Source organism: Dendropsophus ebraccatus, chromosome 6 (assembly GCF_027789765.1).
Source record: "Dendropsophus ebraccatus isolate aDenEbr1 chromosome 6, aDenEbr1.pat, whole genome shotgun sequence".
Taxonomy (NCBI): Eukaryota; Metazoa; Chordata; class Amphibia; order Anura; family Hylidae; genus Dendropsophus; species Dendropsophus ebraccatus.
This window is the reverse complement of record NC_091459.1, coordinates 3,005,679-3,027,817: the sequence shown is the minus strand read 5'-3', so window position 1 is coordinate 3,027,817 and position 22,139 is coordinate 3,005,679. Positions and strand designations below refer to the sequence as shown.

Sequence of the window (22,139 nt, the reverse complement as noted above, 5' to 3'; positions counted from 1 at the left end):
CTCCAGCACGGAGATCCTGCAGGACAGACCGGGAATTTACAGGAACCAAGAAGAATGGGCGGCTTTACCATCTGAGAACATAAAGAGCCTCATCCACAACTACCACCAAGGACTTCAAGCTGTCATTGATGATGGGGGCAACACACAGGATTAAGAACTGGGGGATGGAAACTTCTGATCAGGGTCATTTGGATGTTTTTGGTTGTCATTATGATTTAAAAAGAGAAAACCCAGTAGTCTGACAATAAATGGCGTCACCGACCACTAACCGTGTTGTTTAGGTGTTATCATTCATATTCTCTGAAAAGGGAAAGAGAAGCACGTAGAAGAAGACTCCAGCGTAGTGATAAAGTGTTACTTTTATTGCAGCCAATGAGTTCAGCAATGTTTTCGCTTCCTCATGCATCCAATTACAAACGTGGCTGAATATATGTAATGGAATAACACTTTAGCTGTTCCATGGAGCCGGGTAACTGGTAAAGCACAAGAAGGAGGATGCACAGGTGGAGGTGGAGGAGACATACACAATACTACACCGCGATATCATCATCGAAAATCCATTGTCTCACTTTTACCTCCATTTTTATGAAGCACAGATACCAGGATGCTGTTGTACGATGCCGACATTCTGTGCAATTTGACTGATTGCTAGAAATATAAATGAATGAAATGATATACAGAACAATAGAGTAAAGGTTTGTTATATACAGATACAAGCACACGCACCTTCCTTAAATTATATACTGTGGCAGAAATAGACATGATGGTCATAAGTAAGATAGCTAAGCTGTATTCAATGTATGATGTAGCAATCCATATACTCAAAGAATAGGCCTGGAACACATAGAATGGGTTGAAAACCTGTAAAACAGAAAAAAAAACATGGTCAGCATTAGGAAAAAATAAATGATCATCTGTAAAATCATTTTAAATATTTTCTACTGTTTTAACATGTTAAATATATCTAATGTTAAAGTGGCTGAGCAGGGTAGCAGAGGTCTCTGCAGTGTGCTCATCCACACAGTATAATATAATACTATACAATACTACACTATACTATACAATACAACATAATACAATAAAATACTATGATATACAATACTATATAATACAATACTGTACTATACAATACTATATAATACAATACTGTACTATAAAATAAAATACTATACAATACAACACAATGCTATAATACAACACAATACTATACTATAATATACTATACACTACACTACACTATGCAATACAATTAGGGATGAGCGAACCAAACCGTAACGAACCAGATTTGTTACGAACTTTACAAAAAGTTCGGTTTGTAACCGAACCAAACTTTGAGAAAGTTCGTAACGAATCTGGTTAAAACAGCAACAAATAAAATCACAGAATAGGCCAGGATACAAGGGATTATTACTCCTATAATCCCTTGTATCCTGGTTTTCTGTGAATATCAAGATGTGTGATGTCACCCCTGTTAGGATGAGACCCTAAATTAGTCTCCTCAAATATACCTGGGTGCTGCCTAATCAAAAATGTAATGTGACAGCCCCTTATTCACAGATGTCTCTCTTTTCTTGCTTGTAACATCCCTAAAATGTTGTTCTGTTTCTGTAATTTAGTCATTTGTGAAGTTGTCTGACGAAGGGATCTTGTAAATCCCAAAAGCTCACAGCTCTAACAATTTTTTGTTGGCCAATAAAGGTATCACTCCTAAAATACTTTGATTACAAGTATTTACCATGATATGAACCAAGACACATGAAAGCAACTTCAGTGTTCAAGCTGATCTACTTTATTAGGTGAAAATCTCAGTTTATATCTTTACAATAAAGCTTAAAAAAATAATAGGAGAACCCCGTATAGCCGCAACCAAAAAAGTTCAAAAAACAGTCCAAAAAAAGTCCCATCACTGTCCCAGAAAAAAAAAATCGGCTCTCCCATCAATGCACAGTTGTGTAGAAAAATGATGGCGACTCATTGGGATTCTTGGTGTCCAAGACCGTGCACCCCAGTGCTGATGTCTGGTCCTTTAATTATGGGCAAAGGCAGTACATGTCTGTTACTGCCCATTGGGTCAACATCCTCCCAGAAGACCACCAGAAAGTTAGCCCATTCTTGCCACTGTCACCTCCCCAGTGCTTTAGGGGGCCAGTTCTGCAAAAGTTCTACCTCCACCAGCTTGCAACCATCCACCACTTTGACTGCAGTCCAACCTGCCCTGGTGTCTTACCAACGATGTCAGGCCCGGGGCTCTCAAGCTGTCCTCCATTTGGTGAGCCTGGGTGAACGGAGCCACTGGGCAGGAACTCCTCCGGACCATCAAGGAGGAGAAAGCTGAATGGCTGACCCTATGTCAACTAACGGTGGGAAGTGTTGTAGCCCACAATGGGAGGAACATTGTCTCTGCAGTGCAGCGGGGAGGGCTGACTCATACACCTTGTATGTCTGTTCTCAACCATACTGGCCTGGGTGCAATCAGGTACTGCCGCCTTCTCCTCCTCAAATAGTCTGTTCTCAACCATACTGGCCTGGGTGCAATCAAGTGGTGCCACCTCCTCCAATAGTCTCTTCTCAACCATACTGGGCTGGGTGCAATCAAGTGCTGCTGCCTCCTCCTCCTCTGTCAATTGTCTGTTCTCCACCACACTGGGTCCAATACAGTGCTATTACTGCTGCTGGTTCCACTGTCAAATGTCTATTTTCCACCCTACTGGGTCCAAGGAACTTTGTGTCCTATGTCCCGTGTAATCACTTACACCTTGGCTAATTTTTTTTCACTATTTTTGCACTTTGACTTTTTCCACTTTTTCATTGTAATAGCAACTGCAACTAAACGTACTACAAGAAACACAATACAGGAGAAAGAAGAAGAGCAGGAGGATTGTAGGGGCTACAGAAGAGAAAGAAGAAGAAGCAGGAGGATTGCAGGGGTTACAGAAGAGAAAGAAGAAGCAGGAGGATTGCAGGGGTTACAGAAGAGAAAGAAGAAGAAGCAGGAGGATTGCAGGGGTTACAGAAGAGAAAGAAGAAGCAGGAGGATTGCAAGGGTTACAGAAGAGAAAGAAGAAGAAGCAGGAGGATTGCAAGGGTTACAGAAGAGAAAGAAGAAGAAGCAGGAGGATTGCAGGGGTTACAGAAGAGAAAGAAGAAGAAGCAGGAGGATTGCAGGGGTTACAGAAGAGAAAGAAGAAGAGCAGGAGGATTGCAGGGTTAGGCTACGTTCAAAACTAGCGGAATTCCGCAACGGAATTGTCCTCCGCGGAATGCCATTAGCCTACCTCTCATAATGGGAGTCTACGGGAGGCGCGCGCTGCTGTTCTCACAGCGTCTCTTCGCGCTGAAAATTGAACATGTTCATTCTTCAGCGCGGGGAGAGCAGCAGCGCGCCTCCCATAGACTCCCATTATGAGAGGTAGGCTAATGGCATTCCACGGCGGACAATTCCGTTGCGGAATTCCGCTAGTTTTGCTATGTGTGAACGTAGCCTTACAGTCTTAAGCTGGGTTCACACTATGTATATTTCAGTCAGTATTGTGGTCCTCATATTGCAACCAAAACCAGGAGTGGATTAAAAACACAGAAAGGCTCTGTTCACACAATGTTGAAATTGAGTGGATGGCCGCCATATAACTGTAAATAACGGCCATTATTTCAATACAACAACCGTTGTTTTAAAATACCAGCAAATATTTGCCATTAAATGGCGGCCATCCACTCAATTTCAACATTGTGTGAACAGAGCCTTTCTGTGTTTTTAATCCACTCCTGGTTTTGGTTGCAATATGAGGACCACAATACTGATTGAAATATACATAGTGTGAACCCAGCCTTAAAGTATACAGCAAGTGATGACACAAATTCCTTAGAAGAAAAAAAGCTATAACCTGCATATCTGTATATTCATGTAGCGTATGATAAAATATAACAAGATCATCTCACAAAAATACCAGGATGCAAGGAGACATGAACATACTTAAGACGTACCATAGAAGAGAAACATATATGGCACTATCTTACTAGTCCTACTGGGTGTAATCCTACAAGAAATACAATACAGGAGAAAGAAGAAGAGCAGGAGGATTGTAGGGTTACAGAAGAGAGAGAAGAAGAGCAGGAGGATTGTAGGGTTACAGAAGAGAGAGAAGAAGAGCAGGAGGGTTGCAGGGTCAGGCTACGTTCAAAACTAGCGGAATTCCGCCGCGGAATGCCATTAGCCTACCTCTCATAATGTGAGTCTATGGGAGGCGTGCGCTGCTGTTCTCACAGCGTCTCTCTGCGCTGAAGAATGAACATGCCCATTCTTCAGCGTGGGGAGAGGAGCAGCGTGCGCCTCCCATAGACTCCCATTATGAGAGGGAGGCTAACGCATTCCGCGGCAGACAATTCCGCTGCAGAATTCCGCTAGTTTTGCTATGTGTGAACGTAGCCTTACAGAGGAGAAAGCAGAAGAGCAGGAAAGAGCGGTGAAAAATGGGGGGAAGTGAAGAGAGGGAGGCAAATACCAAATTAGCCAGCAACTTCTTGTAGTCAGCAGATTCTCTAGTAGTCCAAGCCAGTCTGCGTCAAAGGTCTCGTTAATCTATGTCAGTTGCCACCATCCTCTTTCAGCCTGTCAAGAACACTTTTAGGCTATGTTCACACACTGTATTTTTTTAAGACAAGAATGACTGTTGTCGATTAAAACAATACCCATTGTTGTAGATTAATACAAGGGCCGTTCTTGCCTCAAAAAAATTCACTGCATTGAACTCTATGGGGAATGACGACCATTGTATTGAAGGGCCGGTGTTCCTCTACCGCCACACAAATGAATTGACATGTTAAAGGAGAAGTCCGGCGAAAAAGTTATACAAATGACCAATATACACTTATTACGGTAACTGCTTATAAAGTGCTTTTTTCCATGCACTTACTACTGCATCAAGGCTTCACTTCCTGTATAAGGCTATGTTCACACTACGTAAAACTACGGCCGTAGTTTTCAGGGGTGGAACATAGCCTTATTTTGAATGGGATCCCGGCCGAAGCGTACACACATCGTATTGGCTCCTGCGGGGATCCCATGCGGCGCCGGAAAAACCTGACATGTCAATTTTCTGCGCAGAAAGACCTGTCAGTTCACACAGTGAAGCGGGCGGCTCCGGCTGCTTGCTTCACTGTGGGCTATAGGAAGCTCTGATGCGTGTGCTCGCTGATGCGCTGATGCCCGTATCAGAGTTCTGAGGCCGGAATCACGGGTCACGGAATGGCTGGTCTCTAACCTAGTATGAACATAGCCTAAAATGGTGATGTCACTTCCTGGATAACATGGGGATGTAACTTCCTGGATAACATGGTGATGTCACTTCCTGGATAACATGGTGATGTCACTTCCTGGATAACATGGTGATGTCACAGCTGTGTGGGCTGTGGCTGCTGGAGAGGATGATGGCAGAGGGATACTCAGTGTTTCTCCAGTGCCCTGTGTCCCTCAGTGTCCCCCTGCCATCATCCTCTCCAGCAGCCACAGCCCGCACAGCTCTGGGAGTCGGGTCGTGACATCACCATGTTATCCAGGAAGTGATATCACCATGTTATCCAGGAAGTGACATCACCATGTTATCCAGGAAGTGACATCACCGTGTTATCCAGGAAGTGACATCACCGTGTTATCCAGGAAGTGACATCACCATGTTATCCAGGAAGTGACATCACCATGGTATCCAAGGAAGTTAGGCCTTGATGCAGTAGTAAGTGCAGGGAAAAAAGCACTTTATAAGTATTTCCTGTAATAAGTGTTTATTGGTGATTTGTATAACTTTTGGGGGAAAATACAATACTCTCATAAAAAATTTTGCCGGACTTCTCCTAATGCAGGAACGACAGCTGTTGTTCCTGCTCTGTCCACACAATGTATGGCCATCTGATGGCCGTACATTGCATGGACTTCAATGGTTAATTGGATTGCAGGTACACCCAAATATGGTAATATCATCTGTAGAAATGTGTCAAACAACGGCCGCTGCTTATACATAGTGTGAACATAGCCTTTAGCATTTCTCACATGAACAGTTTTAAAAAAAAGGAAAGACTTCATTTGTGGCCAGGCAGCCGACCACCAACCCTAAGGGTCTGTTCACTGAGTAAAACAGGTGGAAATTCCGAGCAGAACCCCCACTACAGAGTCCGTGGCGGGGGTTCTGCTTGGAACAGTGTATAGACCTTAAATGGGAAAAATAAAAGCTAAAGTAGCTAGTGGGACACAAACAGTAGTCAGTAAGTAATGAATCCTGTCGAGTTCTATAGGTGAGATGTGATATGGGCCCAAAAGAGCAAAGAAACGTTGAGCCGCCGTGTCCATGTCAAATGGCTAAATGGACTCGGGTGAATTTTAGAAGAGTCCAATCTATCATAAATGGCCTCCTGCTGACTATCAAGTCCCAGTACCTGTTGCCCAGTTAGGTATCTAGCAGTTGTCGTCCATTCTATGGTGTCTCTCCTCTTTAGGGAACACACATGCTCACATTCAATTCAAAGAAGATTTATTGCAGAATACATCGTACACAAAGCGCTCACAGACTGACACATATCCCCAATGTCCAAACCTGCTGCTCTCCGCTTAAAGAGACTCTGTCAGCAGGTGTATGGTGTCCTATCTCAGGGTCAGCAGGGTTATGGCGTCCTATCTCAGGGTCAGCAGGTGTATGGTGTCCTATCTCAGGGTCAGCAGGTGTATGGGGTCCTATCTCAGGGTCATCAGGGTTATGGAGTCCTATCTCAGGGTCAGCAGGTGTATGGCGTCCTATCTCAGGGTCAGCAGGTGTATGGCGTCCTATCTCAGGGTCAGCAGGGTTATGGCGTCCTATCTCAGGGTCAGCAGGTGTATGGCGTCCTATCTCAGGGTCAGCAGGTGTATGGTGTCCTATCTCAGGGTCAGCAGGGTTATGGCGTCCTATCTCAGGGTCAGCAGGTTATGGCGTCCTATCTCAGGGTCAGCAGGTGTATGGCGTCCTATCTCAGGGTCAGCAGGGTTATGGCGTCCTATCTCAGGGTCAGCAGGTGTATGGTGTCCTATCTCAGGGTCAGCAGGTGTATGGGGTCCTATCTCAGGGTCATCAGGGTTATGGAGTCCTATCTCAGGGTCAGCAGGTGTATGGCGTCCTATCTCAGGGTCAGCAGGTGTATGGCGTCCTATCTCAGGGTCAGCAGGGTTATGGCGTCCTATCTCAGGGTCAGCAGGGTTATGGCGTCCTATCTCAGGGTGGCATAATCTAGTAACAGAGAAGCTGAGCAGGATGATAGATCACTTACACTGTTCTGTGCAGCTGATCCAGAGATCTCCTCCTGAATAACATGGACAATAAGTAGTCCTCTCCATTATGTGCATGAGCTCAGTAGTCCTGGATATTCATGAGAAGCAGAAAACTCCGCCCACCAGCTGCTGATTGGCAGTTATCTATCCATGCTGTGTATAGTCATTCACCTGTCAATCAGCAACTGGAGGGCGGGGGGAGGGGTGTGGTAAGAATCCTATTCTCCTGCATATTAGGAGAACCGCTGAGCAGAATAATGTAAGTAATACACTGATCTGTTCAGCATTTCTGTCACTATTTTATGCTGCCATCATTTAAGGTAGAATAAGCAAAAGCAAAGAAGGTATGTAGCTATGTATATTTCTGTGTTACTGATATCAGAAAGAATCCCCAGGAGCCTTCCCATGAACCACACACATAAAAAATAAAACTGTTATTTCCACTGAGCTAAAACCTGCAGAGCGGAGAGAGGTTTAGGCCGGCTTATGTCCGATAGAACTAATGCCTTTACACAATGTGACTCAGAAAGTCGCTAACAATGAGCTCTTGTGTAGAATTAGGCTTTTTTTCTTTACTGCAGATTAAAACTCAGGAGCAATGTGAGATGTAACATGATGCAAGTTCTGAAAAGCTGCGCTGCCCCTTTATAACCTCATGAGCATAGCGCACACATTGCAGGTTAGTTCACTGGTTTTATTTAAAAAGACTAAAGTTTGGAAAATAATTTTTTTTCTCAGTAATTCTAAATTTCATATAAGAAAATCATCAATTATCATGTTAGAAATGCAAAATACAAGTAGGAGATAGCGGTCAAAATAGGATTGATAGTTACATCTCAGATTATGCGGGATGTAGATGCCTCCTCTTACTCTGTTCTACGGGTAATATTTGTATTTTTTGTTCTGTGATGATCTGTGATGAAATCTGCACTATATACTTATTGATATGCAGTGGCCTAGTACCCGTATCCCAGCCTAATGTTGTGTGGCTGAGGAATATCTTACTAAGAGTCTGTGTTTGGGTATCATAAGCTTCTTATATGTACTGACTTTTTACTTATCACACTGCTAAACACTGTTACGGATTTTTCACCCCGGTCAGAGTTTTCTTGGGTGAGTCCTGCTCTAGTCTGTGATAGTTACCCCTTTCTGGCTTTTATAGGCCATAGCCTGGCTTTCAGGAACTGGCTAATTGCAGTATACTGACCAGGCCACAATATACCCCGGGGGCATTAAAAAGACATTCCTAAATGTGGTATAGGGGGACGGATCCAGTGTCATGGTAGTCTGAGCCATTTGTTAGGCCTCTGTGGCTGCCAGGACTATTAATAGAGCGCCGATCTCATGGATCTTTGCAGTACATATGTAACACTTTGATCTGTATGAGCAATCGAATAACTGCACATACAAGTTGCTTAGTGGAAATTTAAAATAAATAAATGAAAAGGTTCTTAAAAATATTTAACAAAAAACAATCTAAGGTTATGTTCACACAACGTAAGAGACCGACCGTTCCGTGACTCAGTCGGGTCACGGAACGGCTGGTCTCTGAAAAGATCATCCCAGCGGGTACTGCAGTACCAGCCGGGTGATCTTTAGGGCCCAGCCGCTCGCTTCACAGTGAGAACTGACAGGGTTTTCTGCGGACGCTATTTACTAAATAGCGGCCACAGAAAACTGACATGTCAGTTTTCTATGGCGCAGCGAGAGATCCCGGCTGGAGCGTATACTATGTGTCTACACTCCAGCCAGGATCCTATAGAAGGCAAGGCAACGTATGTTTTTGTACAAAGTACGACCATTGTTGCCGATTGCAACAATGGCCGTACTTTTACAAAAATATACGTTATGTGAACATAGCCTAAGGCTACACCGTTACACGTTTTGGCCAATTGACGGCCATCTTCTAGGACAGCCAAATAATCACTGTTCTTTAACAATGATGGCCGTTATTTGTATGATAACGGCCGTTACTTGACCTTAAATTGATGGCTGTACTAAAAGCCAACCATAAAGAGACAGTGTGTGAACATAGCCTAACTCTTCAACATAACAAGAGTACCAAAAGATTAATGATTGTTTCTAAAAGATAAAAAGAGCCCCCACCAAGCCCCATAGCCGGAAAGGTAAAATATTTATAGGAGTCAGAAAATTTAAATAATAGTTTTTTTTTTTTTGTTTTAAGAAGTAAAGTATGACAGAAACTATGCAAACTGGGTGTTGCTGTAATCATATAAACACGAGCAATTATTACTTCATTACTATGATTGCAATTGTTATTGATTTTCTGTTAAGCATTTCTGCCGCTGTCATTGCTGCTACATATGATGGGGGGGGGGGGGGGATTTACTGCAACAAATAACTTGTGGTCATTCTATTCTATGGCTATGCTCACACACAGTATTTCCATCAGACCTTTTTTAACCAAAACCAGGAGTGGATTGAAACTGCAAATCTTTCCATTATAATTTTGCCCTGTTAGCTATACTCCTGTTTTTTGTTGAAAAAAGTCTGATGGAAATCCTGTGTGTGAACATGGCCTAAAGATGTATTATCTCACCTCTTTGGACAGAAGTTTCCACACAGGAATGATCTTCACTGTAATTGTGTTCAGTCCACAGATCTGCTGTCTGCTCAAACATAATGGGAAGAATTTTTCAGAACACCAGTAAGACACGGTTATGTAGTATACAGGTAGTATATGTAGTATTCTGGTAGGATATGTAGTATATGTAGTATTCTGGTAATATATGTAGTATTCCACTAGGATATGTAGTATATGTAGTATTCCGCTAGGATATGTAGTATATGTAGTACTCAGGTAAGATATCTAGTATATGTAGCATTCTTTTAGGATATGTAGTATATGTAGTATTATGGTAGAATATGTAGAATTCTGGTAGGATATGTGGTATATGTAGCATTCTGGTAGGATATGTGGTATATGTAGTATTCGGGTAGGATATGTAGTATATGTAGTATTCTGGTAGGATTTGTAGTATATGTAGTATTCTGGTAGGATATGTAGTATAAGTAGTATTCTGGTAGGATATGTGGTATATGTAGTATTCGGGTACGATATGTAGTATAAGTAGTATTCTGGTAGGATATGTAGTATATGAAGTATTCTGGTAGTATATGTAATATATGTAGTATTCTGGTAGGATATGTAGTATATGTAGTATTCTGGTAGGATATGTAGTATTCTGATAGGATATGTAATATATGTAGTATTCTGGTAGGATATGTAGTATATGTAGTATTCTGGTACGATATGTAGTATCATGGTAGGATATGTAGTATATGTAGTATTCTGGTAGGATATGTAGTATAAGTAAGATTCTGGTAGGATATGTAGTATTCTGGTAGGATATGTAGTATTTGTAGTATTCTGGTAGGATATGTAGTATTTGTAGTATTCTGGTAGGATATGTAGTATTTGTAGTATTCTGGTAGGATATGTAGTATTCTGGTAGGATATATAGTATATGAAGTATTCTGGTAGTATATGTAGTATTATGGTAGGATATGTAGTATTATGGTAGGATATGTAGGATATGTAGTATTCTGGTAGGATATGTAGTATAAGTAGTATTCTGGTAGGATATGTAGTATATGTAGTATTCTGGTAATATATGTAGTATTCCACTAGGATATGTAGTATATGTAGTATTCCGCTAGGATATGTAGTATATGTAGTACTCAGGTAAGATATCTAGTATATGTAGCATTCTTTTAGGATATGTAGTATATGTAGTATTATGGTAGAATATGTAGAATTCTGGTAGGATATGTGGTATATGTAGCATTCTGGTAGGATATGTGGTATATGTAGTATTCGGGTAGGATATGTAGTATATGTAGTATTCTGGTAGGATTTGTAGTATATGTAGTATTCTGGTAGGATATGTAGTATAAGTAGTATTCTGGTAGGATATGTGGTATATGTAGTATTCGGGTACGATATGTAGTATAAGTAGTATTCTGGTAGGATATGTAGTATATGAAGTATTCTGGTAGTATATGTAATATATGTAGTATTCTGGTAGGATATGTAGTATATGTAGTATTCTGGTAGGATATGTAGTATTCTGATAGGATATGTAATATATGTAGTATTCTGGTAGGATATGTAGTATATGTAGTATTCTGGTACGATATGTAGTATCATGGTAGGATATGTAGTATATGTAGTATTCTGGTAGGATATGTAGTATAAGTAAGATTCTGGTAGGATATGTAGTATTCTGGTAGGATATGTAGTATTCTGGTAGGATATGTAGTATTTGTAGTATTCTGGTAGGATATGTAGTATTCTGGTAGGATATATAGTATATGAAGTATTCTGGTAGTATATGTAGTATTATGGTAGGATATGTAGTATTATGGTAGGATATGTAGGATATGTAGTATTCTGGTAGGATATGTAGTATAAGTAGTATTCTGGTAGGATATGTAGTATATGTAGTATTCTGGTAATATATGTAGTATTCCACTAGGATATGTAGTATATGTAGTATTCCGCTAGGATATGTAGTATATGTAGTACTCAGGTAAGATATCTAGTATATGTAGCATTCTTTTAGGATATGTAGTATATGTAGTATTATGGTAGAATATGTAGAATTCTGGTAGGATATGTGGTATATGTAGCATTCTGGTAGGATATGTGGTATATGTAGTATTCGGGTAGGATATGTAGTATATGTAGTATTCTGGTAGGATTTGTAGTATATGTAGTATTCTGGTAGGATATGTAGTATAAGTAGTATTCTGGTAGGATATGTGGTATATGTAGTATTCGGGTACGATATGTAGTATAAGTAGTATTCTGGTAGGATATGTAGTATATGAAGTATTCTGGTAGTATATGTAATATATGTAGTATTCTGGTAGGATATGTAGTATATGTAGTATTCTGGTAGGATATGTAGTATTCTGATAGGATATGTAATATATGTAGTATTCTGGTAGGATATGTAGTATATGTAGTATTCTGGTACGATATGTAGTATCATGGTAGGATATGTAGTATATGTAGTATTCTGGTAGGATATGTAGTATAAGTAAGATTCTGGTAGGATATGTAGTATTCTGGTAGGATATGTAGTATTCTGGTAGGATATGTAGTATTTGTAGTATTCTGGTAGGATATGTAGTATTCTGGTAGGATATATAGTATATGAAGTATTCTGGTAGTATATGTAGTATTATGGTAGGATATGTAGTATTATGGTAGGATATGTAGGATATGTAGTATTCTGGTAGGATATGTAGTATAAGTAGTATTCTGGTAGGATATGTAGCATATGTAATAGTCTGGTAGGATATGTAGTATATGTAGTATTCTGGTAGTATATGTAGTATTATGGTAGGATATGTAATATTCTGGTAGTATATGTAGTATTCTGGTAGGATATGTAGTATATGTAGCATTCTGGTAGGATATGTAGTATATGTAGCATTCTGGTAGGATATGTAGTATATGTAGTATTCTTGTAGTATATGTAGTATTATGGTAGGATATGTAATATTCTGGTAGTATATGTAGTATTCTGGTAGGATATGTAGTATATGTAGCATTCTGGTAGGATATGTAGTATATGTAGCATTCTGGTAGGATATGTAGTATATGTAGTATTTTGGTAGGATATGTAGTATCATGGTAGGATATGTAGTATTCTGGTAGGATATGTAGTATATGTAGTATTCCGGTAGTATATATAGTGTTCTGGTAGGATATGTAGTATTCTGGTAGGATATGTAGTATATGTAGTATTCCGGTAGTATATATAGTATTCTGGTAGGATATGTAGTATTCTGGTAGTATATGTAGTATTCTAATAGGATATGTAGTATAAGTAGTATTCTGGTAGGATATGTAGTATATGTAGTATTCTGGTAGGATATGTAGCATATGTAATAGTCTGGTAGTATATATAGAATTCCGGTAGTATATGTAGTATTCTGGTAGGATATGTATTATATGTAGCATTCTGGTAGGATATGTATTATATGTAGTATTCTGGTAGGATATGTAGTATAAGTAGTATTCTGGTAGTATATGTAGTATATGTACTATTCTGGTATGATATGTAGTACATGTAGTATTCTGGTAGGATGTGTAGTATACTGGTAGTATATGTAGTATTCTGGTAGGATATGTAGTATTTGTAGTATTCTGGTAGGATATGTAGTATATGTAGTAGTCATGTATGATATGTAGTATACGTAGTTTTCTGGTGAAATATGAAGTATATGTAGTATTCTGGTAGGATATGTAGTATATGTAGTTTTCTGGTAGAATATAAAGCATTCTGATAGTATATGTAGTATTCTGGTAGGATAAGTAGTATAAGTAGTATTCTGGTAGGATATGTAGTATTGTGGTAGATTATGTAGTATATATAATAGTCTGGTAGGATATGTAATATTCTGGTAGGATATGTAGTATACTGGGAGTATATGTAGTATTCTAGTAGGATATGTACTATATGTAGTATTCTGGTAGGATATGTAGTATATGTAGTATACTGGTTGTATATGTAGTATTCTGGTAGGATATGTAGTATATGTAGTATACTGGTTGTATATGTAGTATTCTGGTAGGATATGTAGTATTCAGGCTTCATATTATTAAAGGCAAATGACATGCAATGTTATGCAATCTTCTACTATATTTACTGTTTCAGTTCCTCTCAGTTTTCCAGTCACTGCTGGAAACCTGATCATGTGCTGCTCATAAAGCCGTACAGCCGTCTCTTTTCTGTAGGAAAATAGTGTTCTGTACGTCACCAACAGTGAACAGAGGTCGTCATAACTTACAGCAACTTACATACCAGTATATAAACAAAACATAAATCCTGGAATAAAACTGTAATTCTAGACTGTGGACATGAAGGCGGTGTTATACCTGATTTCCTGCTCCTCCTTGGTGAGGCCAAAGCCGTATTTTGAGTGTATGTCTGAGCAGGAGAGGCTTTCCTCCAGAACACTGAAACAGAGAATTAAAGTATGGATTTGAGTGATGTAATAATATTCATACTCCAGCGAAAATCTTTTTCTTTCAAATCAACTGTTTTCTGAAAGTTATACAGATTTGTAATGTTTGTCTATTTAAAAATCTCTAGTCTTACAGTACTTATCAGCTGCGGTATGTCCTGCAGGAAGTGGTGTATTCTCTCCTGTCTGACACAGTGCTCTCTGCTGCCACCTCTGTCCATGTCAGGAACTGTCCAGAGCAGCAGCAAATTCCCATAGAAAATCTCTCCTGCTGGGGCGGAGCCTAGCTGCTTATGGAGTAGCACACGATTTCCTGTGCTCCTCTGCCTACGACGGGGCTCCACATTGCTTGGTGGAACCGGACACCCAAGAATGCACAGATCCACTAGGAATAAGCACAAGGACACTCCTGGAACCTCCCGAGCGCGGAATTCGCAACCAGATATGGAGAAATTCCTTAATAAACGCTCGGCTTCTCCTGCCTCAGCGGGATCCAAGATGGCGCCGACGGGGAAGAAGCTGCCAGCGCGCCAGCGCGACTCAGACAATGAAAGCATGGGAGACTTCTCGGAACCAGGAGAGGACTCAGATGCTGGCCCTGTCTCCAAGAGCTTCATGAGAAGGTTGGTGGCCCCCATCATAAGAGAACTCTCAGATATGCGCCATGATGTCCAGCACATTGGCCTCCGTGTAGAGCAAGTGGAGAACCACCCGGGATGAGAGGGTAAACACAACACTAGTAGGGTGATAGCTGCCACACAGTCCTTCTCGGCACTGACGCTGAGAAGGCTTTTGATAGAGTCAATTGGCTCTTTATGAAACACACCCTCCTAAAATTCGGAATCCCGCCTTCCTTTGTCACCGCTATCTTTTCTTTATACTCCTCCCCATATGCTAAATTGAAAATAAATGGCACCCTGTCCCCAATATTTCATATTTCTAATGGTACCCGCCAGGGTTGCCCCTTATCCCCTTCCCTTTTCATTCTGATCATGGAGACCCTGATCCAAAAAATTTGTGCGGATTCCGGAGTGGTAGGCCTTAAGATCGGCTCCCTTGTACACACCACAGCAGCGTTCGCTGACGATTTATTAATATTTATTACTAACCCTAAAGTGGCCTTCCCAGCCCTACTGGATATTTTTGGAGACTTCGGCCTAGTCTCAGACTTCAAAGTTAACTATGTTAAGTCCGAGGCGCTGAATGTCTCTGCCCCTGCCTCCCTAATCTCCCATTTAAAAGCCCATTTCCCCTTTCTATGGCCAGACAGGGGCATCAAATACCTCGGCATTAACATACCCCCCCAACCCTGCCCAATTATTCTCAGCTAATTTTCCGCCCCTCCTTACTAAGATCTCTACCTCACTTGCGCACTTCTGTCTTCCTTTTATGTCCTGGGTGGGGAGGAGGAACTATCTGAAAGCCTATATTCTGCCTCAATTCCTTTATCTCATTCAATGCTTGCCTATCCATATTCCTAAAGTTTATTTCACTAGTGTACGCAGAACTTTTTCACGTTTTCTTTGGCACTCAGGTAAACCCTGAATAGCCTATAATAAGTTGACACCTCCTAGGTCTTGTGGCGGTTTCTCCCTCCCAGATCTCAGGAAATATTACGAAGCTTACCATCTCACCAGATGGTTGTCCCTTGCCAGATATGCTACCTCAAACATTAGGCCCCCCCATATCGACATGGAGATATCTTTACTAACCACTGCCAGGGAACTGCTACTCTGGAATCCGCACCTATTAAGCCCCTCCTCCCTGCCCAATTGCCCTCTACTTGCTGCTACCCTATCAGTGTTGAGAGATCTTTGTGATCGGGATGACGCCTTCTCCACTCCCTCTCCCCTCACCCCTCTTCACCTCTTACCTGCACTTACCTCTAACTCCCTTTACTCTCCTCCTCCACTATGGACACACTTGTCTAAATACCATCTTAGGGACCTGACTTGGCGTCATGAGCCGTTAAACGTCTCCAGTCTATTACCCCCTAAACACTTCCAGTCTCAACATGTTCACAATGTGTGCCACTCCTATGCTACTCATTCAATGGGCCTACGGGACATCAACTGGTTAGAAAGGCTGGTCCTATTCCCACAATACCCTAAAAGGCCCCTTTCCAGAATATATGCCGGCCTCATTACCCCCCCAGAAGGCTCACTTCCGAGCCGTCTCAGAGACTGGCAGCGGGAGCTGCAGATCTCCTTTATGTCTGGTTAGTCCCAATTTATTATGAACCACTCTCATGGCTTTTCTCCATGCATTTGCATCCAGGAATCTTCCTTCAAATTGTTTTCCCGTTGGTATAGGACTCCAGCATTCCTATATGACCATGGCATTTCTCCCACTGATCTATGTTGGCGCTGTCTTAATGACAGAGGGACTCTGTCCCACATATGGTGGCATTGCCCACTCATCCGCCCCTTTTGGGACCAAGTTCTCTCGCTAATCACCCAACTGCATGGCCCTACCCCAGTGATCACCTCTGAACTGATACTTTTATGGGCCCCCTCCATTCACTACACCCCCAAGAAAAATGATCTGGTCACCCACCTCTTGGCAGCAGCCAAAATGATGACCCCTCTGTACTGGAGGTCGACCGTTCCCCCCCCCCCCCCCCTGACTAGGTTAATTGAGAAAGTGGAAGACGTACGGAGCCTGGAGGAGATCTGTAGCTGGCACTCCCTTTCACATGACAAACATACATCTCTTTGGCTCCCATGGACTACGCTATTACGCACTCATTTTACCCCGACTATTGGCTCTTAACTATCACTTAGATACCCCGACCCCAGTTCCTGACATGGACAGAGGTGGCAGCAGAGAGCACTGTGTCAGACTGGAGAGAATACACCACTTCCTGTAGGACATACAGCAGCTAATAAGTACTGGAAGACTGGAGATTTTTAAACAGAAGTAAATTAAAAATCTATGTAACTTTCTGTAACCAGTTGATTTGAAAGAAAAAGATTTTTGACGGTGTACCTTTAAATATCTTTTCATGTTCTGATCTACTTACCCGATTTTCATAAACTTTTTCTCAGATGGAATCCATACATAACGAATTTTTTGCACTTTTATGTACCTCACCTAATTGTATAAATGAGAAACTTGAATAAACAAAGTATAGTAAGACGTTGGAAAACTTTTAGGAAGCCTATGGTGAAAACAACCTATGTAGCGAGGAAAAAAAGGGTTGTTCTATGTGTAAAAAACAAACAAAAAAGTTTATACACACACATATTAGAGAGATCCACAAAGGAAACAGCTGCTTCACACTTCTTTCCACCATACCGATAGTGATATCACTAGGCCAGAAGAAATGTGCTTGTGCGAAACAGCCACTGCCATTGTGTCGAGCGCTTTTACTAGCAGCCTAGAGTTTTGGTGGTCTCCTTACAGAAGCCACCCCTTGGCTAGGTCCTTTCCTGGAGGGATACCTGGCTAGAGGCTCCACGGACGATTTTCATAACTGCCGTAGTGGGGCACTCTGATTGTCTGTATCCCCCGCTGTCACAATGGTGATGTGATGGTCTGCTAGGTGAGTGCCACTAAGCTTTTTTTTTCCTTTCACTGTGACACCACAATAGCTAGAAGTGTATTTTCCCTCAGCTGAAGCCAATAGATGAAGAGTGCCGGGCTTTTTACTGGTTTATATATACATGTACTATATGTAATTTGTTTAAGGGGAATCATTATTAGCACTGTATACTATATACCCCAGCTGTTACACACTGCGTATTTCCTGTTTAACCTCAGAATTACCTAACAGCTAAGCTGGTAGGAGATGGAGTCTATGGCAGAGCCTATCGATGAACGACATTGGCAGTTTTATTGAACAGATGCAGAGACATGAGGATTTTTACCTGATCTTACTCTGGAGCAGCAACGTACATATGTCCATGTTAGAGACATGAAACATTCAGATTTATTCCAACTACCGACAACAATTGGCCTTGGCCCCTATTAGGTAACCTGTCACATTAGTTATGCCACCCCTGCAGAGGGCAGACGTAACATAGTGACACACAGGCTGTTTCAACTTGTCTGTCACTTATTATAAGGAGTCTAGGAAATTCATGTGGTAGCCCCACCCACAGGACCAGCAGCTAGCCGCCAATCATAGATATCAGGATTCTTTATCCTGCAGCCTTCCTTACTTAGGGGGTACCTGTCATTATGCAGGTTTTCCTATATAGTATGCAATCACTACTGCTTCTGAAACATCAGCAATCATGGCTATTACCATGCTGGGTGAGTTCCGTGCACAAGCCCTTTCAGATCAGAATAGGGCTTGCGCATGGAATTCACCGGGCGTGGCCATATCCATTGTACCCAATCTTCCAGAGGCAGCAGTGACTGCAAACCAATAAGGAAAAATCTGCATAATGACAGGTACGGTTTAACACAAGAGTGCTCAAAAACTACTATGTGTATTCTAATAAGTGAGAGAGTGCTGAAAGCCTGTCCGTCACTGCGATATGTCGTCCTTCACAAGGGCAGCGTAACTGACCGTAAATTACCTTATCCCTATCTATGAGCCCCTACCCCACCGTACCCTCCCACCTAGGATTATCTAGTATAGTGTTAGGCTATATTCACACAACATATATTTTCGTAAAATCCTGGCCGTTGTACAACGGCAGAGATTATTACGAGAATATACGTTGCATTGTTGTCTATGGGATCCCGGCCGGAGCGTATACACATAGTATATATTTCCATACACATAGTATATATTTCCATACACATAGTATACGCTCCGGCTGGGATCCCTAGCGGTGCCGCAAACAACTGACATGTCAGAAAACCATGTAGAAATCCCTGTCAGTGCTCACTGTGGAGCGAGCGGCTCCGGCTGCTCACTCCATAGTGTGCTGTGGGGAGTTCTGATGCAGGAGCGCACGGATGCGCCCCCCCATCAGAAGTCTGCGGCCATAAAGATCATCAAGGGATGATCTTTTCAGAGACCGGCCGTTCCGTGACCCTGCTGGGTCACAAAACGGCCGGTCTCTTATGACGTGTGAACATAGCCTGATACCTGATACTGGTCTTTGTGCTCATATGATGCCACAAATCCTGATCTAACATTATGACAGATCACTATAATTACAACAATATTCATCCCATATTACACCCCTGGGAGACTGGATCAACAGGAAAGGACTTTTAGTGTATAACATTGTAGTCTCCCTGGGGCCGGGCAGAGAATGGAGCCTGTATTATACTGACACAGATTGATTAATATATTGGTTATTCTTGTATTATAGAGAGGAGCCATGCTGGAGATGGGTCACCATAGATACACACACCACAGCAGGGAGTTACCATAGCAACACCAGCTGCCTCCTCACTGTACTACACCAGCTAGGGGAAAGCTCCAGAAAGAGGGCGGAGCTATTCTAATGAGCTCCCCTCAGGAGATATCTGTGATAGGAAGCCCCTGGTTAGTGGAGTGCAGCTGTGGTAGGAGTAACATCATTACCTGAGGGGACTGCAGCCTGTGAGGAGATCTGTGAGGAGACTACAGCCTGTGAGGAGATATCTGTGAGGAGACTACAGCCTGTGAGGAGATCTGTGAGGAGACTACAGCCTGTGAGGAGATCTGTGAGGAGACTACAGCCTGTGAGGAGATATCTGTGAGGAGATGTCTGTGAGGGGACTACAGCCTGTGAGGAGACTGCAGCCTGTGAGGTGATTGCAGCCTGTGAGGAGATCTGTGATGGGAGTACAGCCTATGAGGAGATGTCTGTGAGGAGACTACAGCCTGTGAGGAGATCTGTGAGGAGACTACAGCCTGTGAGGAGATATCTGTGAGGGGACTGCAGCCTGTGAGGAGACTACAGCCTGTGAGGAGATCTGTGAGGAGACTACAGCATGTGAGGAGATCTGTGAGGAGACTACAGCCTGTGAGGAGATATCTGTGAGGAGATGTCTGTGAGGGGACTACAGCCTGTGAGGAGACTGCAGCCTGTGAGGTGATTGCAGCCTGTGAGGAGATCTGTGAGGGGACTACAGCCTATGAGGAGATGTCTGTGAGGAGACTGCAGCCTGTGAGGGGACTACAGCCTATGAGGAGATGTCTGTGAGGAGACTACAGCCTGTGAGGAGATGTCTGTGAGGAGACTACAGCCTGTGAGGAGATGTCTGTGAGGGGACTACAGCCTATGAGGAGATGTCTGTGAGGAGACTACAGCCTGTGAGGAGATGTCTGTGAGGGGACTACAGCCTATGAGGAGATGTCTGTGAGGAGACTACAGCCTGTAAAGAGACTACGGCCTGTGAGGAGATTTCTGTGAGGAGACTACAGCCTGTGAGGAGATGTCTGTGAGGAAACAACAGTCTGTGAGGAGACTACAGCCTGTGAGGAGATGTCTGTGAAAAGACTACAGCCTGTGAGGAGATCTGTGAGGAGACTACAGCCTGTGAGGAGACTACAGCCTGTGAGGAGATGTCTGTGAGGAGACTACAGCCTGTAAGGAGACTACAGCCTGTGAGGAGATCTCTATGAGGAACCTACAGCCTGTGAGGAGATCTCTGTGAGGAGACTACAGCCTGTGAGGAGATGTCTGTGAGGAGACTACAGCCTGTGAGGAGATCTCTGTGAGGAGACTACAGCCTGTGAGGAGATCTCTGTGAGAAGACTACAGCCTGTGAGGAGATCTCTGTGAGGAGACTACAGCCTGTGAGGAGATCTCTGTGAGGAGACTACAGCCTGTGAGGAGATGTCTGTGAGGAGGCTACAGCCTGTGAGGAGATGTCTGTGAGATGACTACAGCTTGTGAGGAGATGTCTGTGAGGTGACTACAGCCTGTGAGGAGATGTCTGTGAGGAGATGTCTGTGAGGAGACTACAGCCTGTGAGGAGATGTCTGTGAGGAGACTACAGCCTGTAAGGAGACTACAGCCTGTGAGGAGATCTCTATGAGGAACCTACAGCCTGTGAGGAGATCTCTGTGAGGAGACTACAGCCTGTGAGGAGATGTCTGTGAGGAGATGTCTGTGAGGAGACTACAGCCTGTGAGGAGATCTCTGTGAGGAGACTACAGCCTGTGAGGAGATCTCTGTGAGAAGACTACAGCCTGTGAGGAGATCTCTGTGAGGAGACTACAGCCTGTGAGGAGATGTCTGTGAGGAGACTGCAGCCTGTGAGAAGATGTCTGTCAGGAGACTACAGCCTGTGAAGAGATGTCTGTGAGGAGACTACAGCCTGTGAGGAGATGTCTGTGAGGTGACTACAGCCTGTGAGGAGATGTCTGTGAGGAGACTACAGCCTGTGAGGAGATATGTGAGGAGACTACAGCCTGTGAGGAGATGTCTGTGAGAAGACTACAGCCTGTGAGGAGACTACAGCCTGTGAGGCGATTTCTGTGAGGAGAATTACTGGAGTCAGCACCTCAACTAATGGAGATAGTGTGACCCATAGGAGTTGTGGAGACAAGGAGCTTTTTATTACACATGAACTTACCAACAGAGCGAGCCTGATCTACTTACCCATCAAGGTATCACACTGAGGGATAACTCCACATACCCTTATATATTCTGGGATCCAAAACGTTGTGGCTTATGGCCCGGCCCAGATACCCCTAAAGGACTCCCAGCCCACTGGGTTGTGGGTCAATACCTTTCAGCATACAAAAGGGTGACTCCATATACACCAACAATCTCCATAGTAACATGAATGACCCATCTCTGGCATCACCATCTATAACACCTAAGGGAGAACTACAAGTACATTCATCACCATCTATAACACCTCAGGAGAACTACAAGTACCATCATCACCATCTATAACACCTCAGGGGGAACTAAAAGTACCATCATTACCATCTATAACACCTCAGGAA

At 42.7% G+C, this 22,139-nt stretch overlaps 1 protein-coding gene across 3 annotated transcripts in view; it reads right to left on the bottom strand.

Moving 5' to 3' along the window:
• The window catches only part of LOC138795391 (probable cation-transporting ATPase 13A5), a 72,257-nt gene that overhangs the window by 33,351 nt on the left and 16,767 nt on the right, over positions 1 to 22,139 (bottom strand). For 2 of the 3 annotated variants that reach the window (XM_069974393.1, XM_069974394.1), the window contains exons 4-8: positions 17,313 to 17,383; positions 14,202 to 14,282; positions 9,849 to 9,918; positions 727 to 861; positions 576 to 648 (exon numbers count right to left, since the gene is read on the bottom strand). In XM_069974393.1, coding sequence (XP_069830494.1) covers positions 576 to 648; positions 727 to 861; positions 9,849 to 9,918; positions 14,202 to 14,282; positions 17,313 to 17,383 — 430 coding nt within the window. Of the gene's footprint in view, positions 1 to 575; positions 649 to 726; positions 862 to 9,848; positions 9,919 to 14,201; positions 14,283 to 17,312; positions 17,384 to 19,525; positions 19,608 to 22,139 lie in introns of those variants that run through there. The other variant, XM_069974395.1, reaches the window with a different exon arrangement.